Source organism: Synchiropus splendidus, chromosome 1, assembly GCF_027744825.2.
Source record: "Synchiropus splendidus isolate RoL2022-P1 chromosome 1, RoL_Sspl_1.0, whole genome shotgun sequence".
Lineage (NCBI taxonomy): Eukaryota > Metazoa > Chordata > Actinopteri > Syngnathiformes > Callionymidae > Synchiropus > Synchiropus splendidus.
Window position 1 is genome coordinate 66,994,629 of NC_071334.1, and position 14,538 is coordinate 67,009,166.

Consider the following 14,538-nt stretch of genomic DNA (forward strand, 5'->3'; position numbering starts at 1 on the left):
CCTTTATATCTATTCATAGTAAAACATAATGGGTTTGGACGAGATGGCCTCATAACTCGGGAACACAGGACACATTGGGGCAAACATGCTGTTGGTTCTCTAGATATTTCCAAGTGTACGAAGAGTATACTTTACTCTTTATGAATACACATAGCTGTTCATGTGCGATAACAACAAGCAAGAACACCTACTGTCAGTTCAACTTTGGGGCTAAATTGTTCCAGTGATTGACAGCCTGCATCACAGACCCAGTAGAAGATAACAGAGCAGGATCTGGTTTAAATAACCAACATCCATGACAGATCTACACCACATGACGACCCAGCATCTACAACCTCTACAATGCTAGGGCCCTCCATTTCAGTGAGCAGGGAGCACACTTATTCTATCTGACCATTATCTGTGCCAGTTTTAAAAAAAAGTGCTGCGTGCCATCTATACAAACGATCGAAAACAATGTACTGCATGTCAGGGATGCTCCGATCGATCGGTCACCAATCGTGATCGGCCCATTTCAGCGTGACTGGTGAATGCGGATCACTACCTGTCATTGCCGATCACAACAACCCAACCAGCAGGCTGCTAGCACAGCTGACGCACAGCAACACTCGCCGGTCCAAGTGTGACATTCGGAAGGCTAAGAAATAATCATTAGTTTCACCTGGCTAGATGAGCAGCCTTTCTCAGGTGTTGTTTATGCGGCGACGGAAACAACTGGATACGTCGCTGGTTTAATGTCGGGCACAGCGTTCGTCAGCCACCTGAATCTGAAACTTTTAAAAACGGCCGCAGTGGAAACATTCAAAATGCAGTGCTCTCTGTCTTAGAGTCCCGTGACAGGCGGCCAGTGCGTAAATATTTCACGGACATAGCAGTCTCTATAGATTCACCAATCGGCAACGTCTCAAATCAAATTAAATTAAATGTTTTTCAGTTGTCCTTTTGACAGAATAGTTGCTTAGATTGGTGGTGATCGGCACTCCGGCTGATCGGTATGGGCGATCGGTAGCCAAAACCCAGACACCCTGATGCACATAAAGGCACTGTAATGCGCTAACAACAAAATAACAGGATGGCATGGCTCATGGGCACATGAAGCTTGTGTGCTAATATTAGCATCGCAGCAAACTGATAGTGGAATGAGATGTTGCTGTTTACCGACAACGCAGCAAAGCTTTTATTACAAACAACACTGGACTACAAATCAACGGGGACATGAGAGAGATGCAAGAGAGGGATGCGTGTTTCTCATGTTTTCAGTGTCTTTAGCAGCTCTGTGGACACCAAAGGGAGTAATCAGCTAGAATTTCACTGGTCTGCCACTCGCAAGTCTGTGTTCACAAAGATGGTTTGCTTCTCATTATAATGGCAGAGTAGCTCAAGACTTTGTGTTAAAATGAACAATAAGATGAACAGTTATTGCCAAATGTGCACTAGACGGTTGTGAAGCGCTAACTTGCAAGGACAAGCTAAGGCAGATGAGGCAGTAACATAATAATTTTCAAAAAATATCCACCATACACAGAGATACAGCGGCGCGTTTTTCACTCTGGACTCAGTTTCAAAAAGTATTGGACACAGGGACTGTCAACGCCAGACCCGTTTGGACGAAAGGCATATCTGTCACAGAACTTAAGATATGATCAACTTTGTCACTGTGTGAACGATTTCTTTCCATTTTCTTCGCATTTCATGGATGTGGTATACCAACAAAAAAAGTCTACTTTTACAGGGACATGAAATTTTCATTAAGACTTTTGAGAAATAATATGTAGGGCCAACAAGTTGGACAGCATTCTGGAAGAATGACTCATCTGATGAATAATCTGTTATCATTAAGGGAAAGGATAGCTTGCTGACATGGAGGCAACAGTAGAATTAAACCTACCATTGTGTGTGTGGTTTTTTTTTTCAAATATAATGCTGCTACTACTACCCTACTACTATCATGTTGCAACGCATATTCTTCTACCATAGGCCAACTCCTTAATGGATTCACATACCAGTGACCTTTTCCTCTAGTATTTGAGCACCAGCGATAATGTGTAAAGAACATCCGGGATGACTCCATTTCCCCTTCATGCATTTTATTATTCCCCTAAAGGAGCAGTCCAGGGTATCAACGTAACTGGATACACTCTTCTTTTTTCTGGGGCTGATTAATTCTCTATATCTATTTATCTGTTTTTATCTAAACCTCGGCTGTGGTTTACCTCTGTTCCAGGTCTAGTTTCTCATGCCAAACAGCCCTTTTCATCTCTTCCTGCTAAGTACAAACCGATAAAAGTTGAGAGTCTGCATGAGTCTCCACAGTCCCTCCCCCACACTTCCCACCCACCCGCCAACACTCTTCGAGGCAATGCTGCAAGCGCCTCTGTGTTTAGCTTTGTTTGCCTATATAAAGCCTCATCAATAATGCAGAGGCCCCTGACTCCTCTTCCATACACTAAGATCAGCACAGGTTTTCTTTTCCTTCTGCTGCAGAGGTGTCGCCACTGAGCTAAAACAAATTCCATATTAGTTAGATGCATGTCCGGATTGAGGATATATTTTCACAAATGTGAAGATGATCATGGTGTTTCCAAGATTCAAATTTAGATGATGATGATAAGGACTAGTGGGAAACAGCAAAGCTTGCTTGAGTGTAGACTACGGAAGGTAAACAAGTCAATTATTGGGTCAAAGGGTTTCAATATTTTGACAGGGATAAAAAGCGTCCCAAGTAATCGAAAGCCTACTTGATGCACAAATGACGAGTTGGGTGCAAAGACAAGATATGAGATTTCTATACACTAAGAGTTATACACTGTGGATGTAATATGTTTTCAATGGGTGAATCTCTGTCACGCTACAGCACAGGTCAGCAAAGGTCAGGGCTGCTTCAGCCCACTGAGGTTTGTTCAATTGAGAAAGTGCTGCTTCTCACTTTAAACCTTTCACACTAAAAGTACTTAGCAGTCGATAACTCATGCAGAAAAGAGAACGATTCAATTGAAACCTTGAAGCAACGGTTTCCATTATTTCATAACTGGCCAAAGTCGATGAACGAACACCTTAAAGACTGAAATTCACTTGTTTTTTTTAGACTGCATTGACAAACTTCTATTGTGAAATGACATCAAATTCAAAAGCCATTTTCAATAAATCTGAAATCTGTATTGTTATAGTAGCAGCCTACTCCCAGAAAAAAAACACTGTTCGATTGGTATATTGGTGACAGTGCACAATTCCTGAGAATTCGATAGTGGCGTGTAAGACTTACATGTGTGGGGACGAGAGCAGCAGGGTAGGCCAGCTTGTGGTGTCTCCACATCCAGAAAGAGAATAGGACAACAGCAGCCAAGCCTATTATTGGAACCAAGGAGTACAGCAGAGTGCTGAAGAGTTGAGGCTTTTGGGGAAATGGATTGGAAGTTGCTGCAAGGAAAAGATAAAAAGTTTAAAAAGTTATTAAATGGACAACATGTCAGTGCTTGTAAGAAAAATGAAAACAGCAGCAATATTAAAATTATTATTCAGTAAAATAATGTGTAATTTGCCTGACAGTGCCACTCAGAGTGTGACAGCAGCCACGCACCCAGCGTCCTACTTTTTAGATCATATCAATGCACAATTGCGCACACAAACATACACACACACACACACACACACACACACAAGCCCACACAACGGATGGATTAGTGAATCTATCTTGTGACATAACGTAATCTCTTTGCCAAAAATAACCAAGCAATGAACTGTGTCTGACCCCTGCTGGAGTTGCAGGGTGATGCCTGCTGGCTCAGCCTGTCCTCGCTTCACAAGGTGTGACAGTCTGATTCGGCACTGTCCTGACTCGCTCGCCTCATCTGAGCTTCTTTTTCTCTTTTGGTGAGAAGAGAATGAAGTGGCTGATTTGGAAGCATTAGCAAATAATATTGCTAAGTGGGGATTCCACTGGGCCCTTCAAGTTAAAATCTTTAAAGGCATACTGATTTGATGAATGTGCTGACGCAATTGACTCAGTGAACACATAGTTACAGTGTCAATGACATATTTTACCAGTGCAACTTGCAAGGCTGGTTTATCAGCAATGCTGCAAGAAAACTACAGGAAGAACAGTTAAAAATAAAACCACAGAAAGGTGTAATAACAGGAGCGCAACCCTTTAATGATTATTTAATGATTATGATTATAATTAATTTTGTTTTATGGTTATTAAGGGACTGAAAAAAAAAAAAATATATATATATATATATATATATATAAAAGACAGACAGATAGCTATATAATGCCAGTGACATGTGAACTCTGTTTTGGAGCAGGAAGAGATGCATTTGCCTTAACTGTCAGCGCCAGCGCACCATGAAATGACTAAAAATAATTTGAATACTGAGAGTTGTAGTCAGTTCTCACCAATTCAGAACTTTGAAGCTTATTTTGGTCACAAAACATGAAAAAAATTATTAAGTACACCAAATATGAAACAGAATCTCTGTTGTGTCCTGACAAACACTGCTTTCATGCATATCCACACAGACACAGATATGTGGTGGGAATTAGACCGAAAGTGATCAGAAAGGCTGGATCCACAATAAAAATGTGGAAAAAAAGGAAAAGTAGCACGATCAGAAAGAATGTATAAAAATCATAAGAATCATAAAGAACATGTATTTGCTTGGGAGGGCTTGTTTATACTGCCTCGTGGGAACTAATTCTTAACAAAACACTACCCTTGTGGGGACCTTATGTCTTCGTGGGGACCTTTTGCTGGTCCCCACAAGCCTAAACCTCAATTTGAGGATGAAGACTTTAAAATAAGGTGATTATAATTGGGTTTCAGTTTGCTTCAGAGTCCTGGTTAAGGTCAGCCATGTGTTTTGGAGGGTTAAGTTAAGGGTGAGAAGCTGGGGAAAGCATTATGGCAATGAAAAGCTTCCAAAAGTCTGAACAAGGATATAAATAAAAATGTGTGCACAAGCGTGGTTATGTGTGTTTGAACTTTTAATTGTCATTTGACTGGACTTTGGGCTGTGATTTCTTTAATAATAGATAAGATTTTTACAATTTAATGTAGAGTGAAATCCATGTAAATAGATTCAACAGTGTCTCCATCTCAGGATTATACGTGATTAATAACTGGAGCCTGGTATTGATGCAGATTTCCCAAATCAATCTGATTATCAAGGACCTGATTTGGTTCATTTCTACTGAGGGATATCTGAATATTCCCCGAGATTCTCAGGGAACACTACAAATATAGCCCACTGACTTGGTGCATTATTAAAGACAGTAATACATACACTCTGGGTAAAACTACAGTCTGTTCTACACATGGGAGAAAAGACACACTAAATATCGGATGCTAGCAGGTTAGCATTTAGCAGTACTCAAGTCAGGCATATAACCTTTCTGCAAACATTGGACTGGAAGTGGTATGTCGACCGGTGCACCCCATTTCAAATATGAAACAACAGTCACACTATAGATCATTATATATTATAGATATATTAGCATTAAAAACTATTTATTCATGTGTGTATTAGCAGCATACTATCCGGTAATAAATCATTCTAAAATACTGACTAGTCTCTTGTGAAGTCTGACTATATTTTACCCTGGAATGGTCAATGAAAGTTCATGCTAAAAAAAACCCCACCATATTTACAAACTATTAATAACAAATGAGAAAGTAATTCCGTTTTTTAAATATTAATGTGTTCCCCAATCTAAAATGCTAACAACACAAATTATAATCTCAAAGTGTGCGATGACTTGTTTTACATTTTTTGTTCAAGATTCTCCAAAACAAGAGACTTTTCTGGAGTTTGAGGGGAAGAATGGGGTGGATGGGTAAAACTTCTAATACTAATAGATGATTTCTGATCAAAAGCAAATGAGGTTTTGGTAGCTGCAGCACTCATTTGCATCAATGTGGGCACTACAGATTATACATACTGTAGGCGGTTGATTGGTGGGTCTCACTCTGTGTGGGTGTGTCCGGGGCGTACAGGAACTTCTCGTTGCACATGCTGCCTTCACAGCAGCAGAAGAAAACGTCAGGGTTCTCCTTCCTTTCCACACACTCGTTACTGTAGAGGACACAAGAGAATTAAGTCAACACAAACACCGTCTGATCTCTTGTTTACAGCAATCATCTTGTCTATGCCAATTATATGAGATATGATCAAACATAAACACAATTTCTGGATGCCGAGTTTTTTTTCGTGGGGTGTACTTGGTCTCTGTTTTCTACATTCTTCATTAGTTTGCACTACACACAAAAAAACAGAAAGACATGCACAGGCTCTTGCACAGTCATCAGATTTAAGATGGCAGCCAACCTCAACGCTAACTGGCTTCTCCAGGGAGCAGAGATGGCGCCAGCCGAACAGATGAACCCAAACTGTTTGTCTACATAACAACATTATCAGTCAAGAAATCTTATAAAAACATAAGATCAACAGTCCCTTGACAGGCTTACGTTCAAGCAGCAGACCTCTTGAGCATGTTGTCGTGCAAGGAACCCAAACGTGTGCATCACATTTACCTTACATAACAAATACAACAACGACAACATAACTGTATCAAATATTGACATGAGTTCACAGACTGAACTCAACAAACCTGACTTTATGTTCTGAGAGAGGGAAAACAGGTCGTGTCACTCAAGGGGGTCAACAATGAGCAGAGGTCAGGGAGCCCTCTCATCTTCTCTCTCTGTTTTCGGATTCCACATTTGTTTTTTTGTTATGTAAGGTCTAGCCAAAAACAATTGCCGATATTTTACAGTCCCAAAAGGTTGATACCAATTTTTGCAGATCTTTTTTTCACGACTAAAACGCACAAAAAGTCACTATTTTTTTTATTAACCACAAAAATCGACTCTATGATGATACTGAGCAACACCGTATAGCAAACAAACAAACAAACAAAATAAATTAACAATAATCTTTATTGACTTTGACAACAGTACACGACTGCTGGTTTACGATTAACTCCATCAGCAGCACTCTGGACTAACTTTACTAACATAAATATATTTTTAGGTGCACCATTACAGGATTTAGGCGCACCCAAATTTTCATTGCACCGAATGATACCAAATGCCGAATATCCTATGTGGTTAAGATTTTCATTATTTTTTAAAAATATTGCATTAATAGTCAAGAACATATTTACAAACATGGTGGTCAAAGAACGTTAATGTTTACATGATTTAATATTTTTTAGACATATTTTTTTTATATTTTTTATGTTACAGACTTTGCTTTTCAAATAATAATAATAATAATAATTAACAATGCCATTTTCATTATATCACCGGATGATAATGTAAACAGAAGGATCTAGATAGTAACTCATTGTAAACTGAAATTCTATTTTCACTCTGCAACACTTTAACACTCTATGCAGGCTTGGTGAACTATTTTGGATTCAAAACAAGTCAAAACAAAGAGCTGGAAGGGAAGACGCAGTCAAGCAAAGTTCAATTGTTGCAGAAATGCGACGAACCTCAGAGTCCACATGTCAGGGGATGACGTGCTGCTAACATTAGCATTAGCTTTCAACTTAAAGCTGTATGGGGCAAAACAAATTAAACTGAGGGAGCACGTGCGGCGAGGTTTTTTGCTTATGTTTCAAAGTTAAACACAAGTCAAGTCTTCTGGAGCTTCGAAAATACATAGTTGTATGCAGCAAATCAATATTAAATACCTTTATTGTATTTTCAGTTTTTATCTATTTTTCCTTTGATTTTCAGATTATTTTATTTGTTTATGTAATTCATATTTCAGTACCGAGACAACCCTAAAAGAGACCATAACGTGCACACTTAGATCACTGGAAATTCCATACACCTTCTCATGACCCCAACGCATGCACTCACATGCAGTATCAACATAACAGGGCACTGATCAATGTGATAATAGCAAGCAACTCTTCTCCATCAAGTCACAGCATGACTTAAATCGTAACACATGCTATAGATCTAAAATCTGAGAAACTAGCGCTGACACCAGCCTCATTAGAATGAGTGAGGAATTTGTTTGCATATTTAATCAGCAACTGAAGGAAAAAAAAAAAGCAGGTTCTGGTAAGTGATGCCGATGTTGTGGGTTTATATACCTGTCATAGCAGTTGACGTCATCTAACCAGCAACCCTTCTTGACAATCTCCACAGTGCCAGAGATGTTCTTCCACGTCGCAAAACAGTGCTGCCTCTTGTCCTTATCACCATAGCAGGGCTCAATGCCGCTGCGGTTCGTGCGCTCCTTCTCCCAGCTGGAGTTATAGTAGGCGCACTCTTGCGTCTCGGAGCGCCCCAGGATGGCACCTGAAGATGACAAAGGAAAATCACTCATTTTGATGTCATTTATTTTTCCTTGATGGTTAAAACAAAGAGCAGTTAAAAGCCACAAAACCAGAAGACAGTGGGAAAGGTGAGGTTTAAAGGTACTCAAGAGATGAAGAATCAATTTTACTCTACTGTCTTTGTCAAGAAGGCCATTTAATTTGATATCAATGATAGACACACGATTATTTTTATTCCAATATTATTGTCAGACAATAAAAATGGTGGAATGACAAATAACAACATTTGAGTCACAGGCAGTTTCTGGCAAAAACTGCACGACAAGTCCCCTCAGAGTGACTGTTGTTGCCTCTTATCACCTGACCAGACTGTGGCCAACATTTTACCCTCTTTTCCTTCCACTGTGATAAAAAACTAAAGCCATTTTGAAAACACAGAATACTTGTATCATGGTCCTCAATTTACATTACGGCCAATGTTTACGACGAGCTCCAATACTACCACGGGTGAGTCGTGTCAACTTAAATTTGAAGTCTTGAAAATGTCTGGGACCAGGTGACCGGTTCAGGAACTGGATCAGGCAGCAAAGCAAGTGGCAAAGAAACACAATGGAGACTGGGTGTTTTAACTGCTCTCACACGATATCTTTTCAGTTTGCTTAGAACCATCCTCCTCTTTTAAGGCAACTAAAAACTGTCATGTCATGTCACCAATGCTTTTCAATTTAACTTTCTGAATTTGTCACTGAGGTAGTAACATTAGCATTCAACATCTGCTAAAATGGTCACATCTCTTTTTTGCAGCGACACCTATTGGCTTCAGCAGGTTTTAGAAATCAGTTCAATGACTTGTGACTATTTTTACTCAGTTTATTCACCATTCCTCACCAATGCGACACAGCCTCCAGGAGTTGTCCTTTGTGACCTTTCAGAAGTACTAGCTTATCTGCAACAGCAGAGGTTGACTTAAGGAAGCTCACATATTTCTTTTTTTTGTGGAGCAGCTGCTTAAGCAAAGCCAGTTAACACCAACCCAGAGCCAGATAGCTGAGCACATTCTTTCCAATAGCATTAACAGGTTGACTGAAAGAGATAGAAAAGCTGGCAGGCGAGGTCATCCTACCTGTGAGCAGCCCTGGCTGCATTTCTTTTTTTTTAACTTTAAATACATTTCATGTGATCCTCTAAAGTATTTAACAGCAACAGGTGCAGTCATGAACTGCTGTCTGTCTTGAAAAAGAGTTAAATAGTGGTGGGAGAAATATGAAAATGGCCCTAGCTTCGACATTGGTACTCCACTAAGGGACATTTTCAGTAGTTACAAGACTACACTGAGCCGCGATCACAACATTGTCAGATACTCTGGAATCTTTCCTCTTTTCGGTTCCCGACTGTGAAGTCCGAGTCAAATGGCTGCTGTTGCTGCGCGTTTACAGCGCCATCACCGCCAACTGCAGCTAATCACAGTTATGGAGGAGTTTGAGCGGCAATGGATAGTAAAAGTGTTCGTAAGGCCACGTTGTGACAGCAGAGAGGTATTGTGTAAAAAGTGTTCCTTGTTGAATCAGCGACAGCGGACAACCCTAAGCTAACAGGTACTTTGATGGTTAGCATGGTGCTAACTGTTGTTGTCAGAGGGAGTTGATGTATTTTTATTGATGACGCACACATCAGATTAGCGCTACTACAGTTTTTGTTTTTACCATGACGTAGCGAAGTGTCCCCAGGGAAGCATGTGTATTGTATTGCACCGATTATAGTAACCAGGGAGCTACACTGAACGCATCATTTTAGATGTCACATTTATACTGTTATTCAAAAACTTTTTAAAGACGATAAGCCAACATATTAAATGGTATTCATAAATGTACACTGGTGCTTTTGAATTGTTCAAAGACAAATAAGGTTTTAAAGTTTTAAGTTTTAAAACCTTAAATCCTTTTTTGATCCTGATATTAGGGACGCTCCTATTCCGTTCCGGTTTTTGCTGTCGATCACCCAAACCGATCAGCCAGAGCCGAATCATTAAGCAGTATCAATAATGAAACCGTAATCGTTAAAACCTTATTAATTCCCATCTATACTGACTAGTGTAATGGTGGTAGTTGGGCAAAAACGCCATCCTTCCAAACTTTCTGCATTTTTTTTTAAATGGTGTCTTTTGTTGAGTTTTTATTACTGTTTTTGAGACCTATTCCAATCTTCGATCTGGTCCAATGTCCGATATGGAACAGGAAAAAAAAACGAATAACTAAAACAAACACTAATAAAAACTAAACTGTAACTAAGCATTTTCAAAACGGAAAATAAATAAAACTAGCCAACCCACTCTAAGAAGTAATGAAAAATAAATTAATTTGAAAGACAAAACCTAAAGACTAAATAAAAAAAAAACTAATGAAATATCCTAGACTATTAGAAACTTCTTCATGACTCACACACTAAAACAAATGCATTCACTGTTATGTCCCTCCTACTTACTTCATTCACAAGGTGAAGTGTTTAAATAACGTGTATCTCAGAGAGCCAAGCGCAGAGCGTGCTGCCACTGACATCACACCACTCCGATTGGTGTTCCAGCCTCAAAAAGCTCATTTTAGGATCAGATTTTGCAGTGAAAACATGTCCGGTTGACTTCTAACTGCACAGACACGCTTATTTAATCACATTGCATCATTATCGTGTCAACGGCACTTTAAAAACATCAAGCATTTGAATCAAAAGGACACACAGAGACGATAAATTTTACCGAAATGCATCTTCAATTAATGGAACAGTCTCTATAGTTGCTAATGAGGGTTTTTCTTGCAATGTTCAATCATCTAATATGACGTTAAAAATAAGGTACTTGCTATGGAACGTCAAAACCCTAGAACCATTTTCTTCCCGACAGTTGAGAAACTGAATTGACCCTGGCACACTACGTCGAGTGAGCTGCCTACAGACATTTAGAGGTTGATACGTATGGAATTCAGCGCTTAAGAAAGCAGCAAGTCTCTCTGCACTATCAAACAAAGAAAACTGTGACAACACCTGAGACAGAATTGAAGTATGGTTACAGAAAAAGTTGGCCAACTTGGCAGAGTTGCTGCAAGCGATTATCGACAGGCAGCTAAAAAAAATTCAATTGTTGGCCCAACAGGCAAAGAGTCACAGAGAGTGGCTATACTTGAGGCCACGACATAGAGAGAGAATGACGCTGAACTGTTTATATGAGAAGGCTCTGACGACTGACAAGACATTTAAAAAAAGAAAAAAATATTTATATATATAAAGAATTTATATTATTTATATATATATATGATTAAAAATAAAAGATAAAAAAATATAAAAAAAAACAGCACATCTTTGGTGCCAGGCAACATGCCCATATCAAACACTTAGTGAACATAGCTAAATAAAATTACTTTGAGATCATTTAAACTGACGGCTTATCCAATAGGGGAACTTTACTTGAGCACACCCCAAGAACAAAAGATCTTAAATCTAATTTCCCCTTAATGGCCGGTCACAGGGGCCGACTGTGCTCACTCTGCTTAGTAGCCTCATAATCGAGAGGCATCTTGGCGGGCCAGGCCTGCGCTCGGCACTGCGTGCAGTAAAGGAGGTAAACAACTCATTCATCAGGGCTTTTTTGTGCAGCTGCCAGGAGCTGGGATTGTTCATAATGATGGAATTTGAACAAAGGCTCAACTTATCTGTATACAGACACAGATACAATACATTAACTCTGAAGTGTGTGAACAAGTGTGACGACAAAGAACAAAAGTCAGCAATAGTTATAGAGTAGAGGAAAAAGTTATGTTCAAAATATTCAATTTGTGTTGCTGCAGCTACAATTCCACAAAACTCCCCCACATTGAATATAGGCGACACTACAATGTGTGAAATGCCTGTCGATAAAAATAACTAGCAGAAAACTCTGGATGGTTGTAGTGTTCTCAGTGTGTGCAGCCACATTAGAGAGTGCTCCTTCAACCTACACAAAATGTTCAGCTGTCCTGCACTTAACAATGATGTGGAAAGACGGTGGGAAAGATTTACAAGTTTGTGGTCAAGTGTGGGTAAGCGGGTGAGATCTTTAAACAACAGGTCGAGGACAGCTTTGCGAGCTGAAAAGTGGGCGAGTTGTTTCTACGAAATGCTAGGTGTTTATTCACATTACGTAAAGTTTGAGGGCAACACGTTATCTTACAAATGTCGTCAGATCAAAAAGAAAAAAACATTTTTAAAAAACAATTACGAACAGATCCGTGATTCAAGACCTAAACTATCATTGGCTTGTAAGAGTGCTGGAACACAAAACTGCCCTTGAAATAATGATGGATTGCTGATATAAGCACACACATCTCACAAGGACTATTAAAAAAATGCTTCTAATGTAAAAGTTATGACAGAGCGCAGATCTCTTGTTGAGCAGTGTAATAATCATGGTCGTAGTCCACACAACGGACTGATGACGACTGGTGATATGTGAATAACCACAAGATTACGCTGGTAAACAAATACGGTGACCGCGATGGCTACGATAAGACTGCAAAAGGGTTGAAGACAGTAAATTTCGATCAAAATTACCAGCAGAAATACTCTTTTCATGGAGACCAGTCTAATGACACGAGGAGTAGGGCGCACTATACAGGCACTAATGATTGGACACTTAGGGCGTCCTGCTGTGTTTGCAGTTCAGGGCTTCGTCCGGAGGCCCAGACACCCTCCCAGCTAAAAGCCTGGCAGAAGCACACATACACTCCCCACCTCATGTGAAAAACATGGATCTCCTGCCGAGTGAGACATAGCAAAAGAAGGTCGGGAACGATTCAGACAATCATTGTGTCATTTGTCATACAGATTCTCAGTGGGATAAAATATCAAGCGACAAAGTGATCTGTAAAGTACTGTAAACTGACATCATCAGCACACATACTGCCAGGAGGAGACTAACGGGCTGCAAAATTCATTGCATTTTAATCATTCTTACAATTCTGGCTGAAAGTATACCGGTGGTAAAGGCGACCAAATGCTTGCCTTTTTACAACTAAATTTGGAGTCAGTGCAAGTAAATCTCATAGTGGCTCTTGCACAGGGGATCTGTGTGACCGTAGAGATCGCTGAGGTTCATGCTTTTAGCTAGGAGGGCGTCTGCAAAACATGAAAAAATGGACGCCCGATTCTCGACCGAAGCTTGGCATCTGGCAGCCAAGCTACGGTCGAGAATCGGGCGTCCATTTTTTCATGTTTTGCAATTGCCCAGACGCCCCTCAAAGGTAAAAGCCTGCTGAGGTTTCCCATGAAACCTTCACACAAAACCTCCCTCTGGCCAGCGCAGTTTGAGCGAAAGGGGCAGCAATGCTATGATTTGTTTCACCTTCAGATTTCAATTTGCATTGAGTTTTAACCAGTTATTTCTTATATATCTGTTGTCTGAAACGCCCCCCCACCACCACCACCAAAAAATAAAATAAAATTCAATAAAAAAAAATCAAATGAATCTAAAATCTTATATCTTTTATTATCCGCATTTTCTGTATTATACAAGGTGGACATTAACTTACAGAATGACATTCCATGCTTGGCTTCGGGGCAGCCGTGGGCACGCTAGACTCTGACTTCTCTCAACAGCATTCATAGCTGCTTGACTAACACAGGTATCAGGCACCAGGGACAGCACAACAGACCGCCGGCCTGTGGCAAAGCAGGTTTTTTTTTAAAGCCCTTCCTGTAGATTCCAAAGTGTGCGATGAGCGGCAAGGATTCCACTTATTCTTCCATGCTGGATCGATGGACCACAGAAGGCTAGGAAATATTATGAGGGGATGAAAAGGTAATAAGGGACCAAATGAGAGAGAAGAGTTGGTGTGGCTGCTGTAGAAAGACTGTAACTCTACAGAGCAGCCTTGATCTAGCTGAAGTGCTGTATTAATGCGCCAACCAGAGAGTGTCGTGACATGGCAGGGTGGTTGGGCTGGCTTGAGTGAGCAGGTTACAAAGGCTGCACTCTTTCCATAGCCAGGAGGAGGGGACATGGCGAGAGTGGGCATTAAAAAACACCACAGTCAGCGACTGAATCCAATCCCTTTAATCCTCACTGGTATGCAACAGCAACAAATGCCCGTAGGTCTTTGCCTCAATTAGCGTTGATGGGGCCAGTTGTCGGACAGGTCAGGAGAGTGCTTCAGTCTCTCGTCATGTCGTCAAATCTACGTTTGCACATGAAGGAACATACCAGGGAAGCCTCATGAGTAACAG

General features: G+C 40.2%; 1 protein-coding gene across 4 annotated transcripts in view; it reads right to left on the minus strand.

The window, feature by feature from the left end:
* The window catches only part of acvr2ab (activin A receptor type 2Ab), a 41,176-nt gene that overhangs the window by 16,077 nt on the left and 10,561 nt on the right, over nucleotides 1-14,538 (minus strand). For 2 of the 4 annotated variants that reach the window (XM_053854611.1, XM_053854609.1), the window contains exons 2-4: nucleotides 8,107-8,314; nucleotides 5,965-6,071; nucleotides 3,263-3,417 (exon numbers count right to left, since the gene is read on the minus strand). In XM_053854611.1, the coding sequence (XP_053710586.1) occupies nucleotides 3,263-3,417; nucleotides 5,965-6,071; nucleotides 8,107-8,314 (470 nt within the window). Of the gene's footprint in view, nucleotides 1-3,262; nucleotides 3,418-5,937; nucleotides 6,072-8,106; nucleotides 8,315-14,538 lie in introns of all 4 variants that reach the window. The other 2 variants (XM_053854608.1, XM_053854607.1) reach the window with 1 other exon arrangement.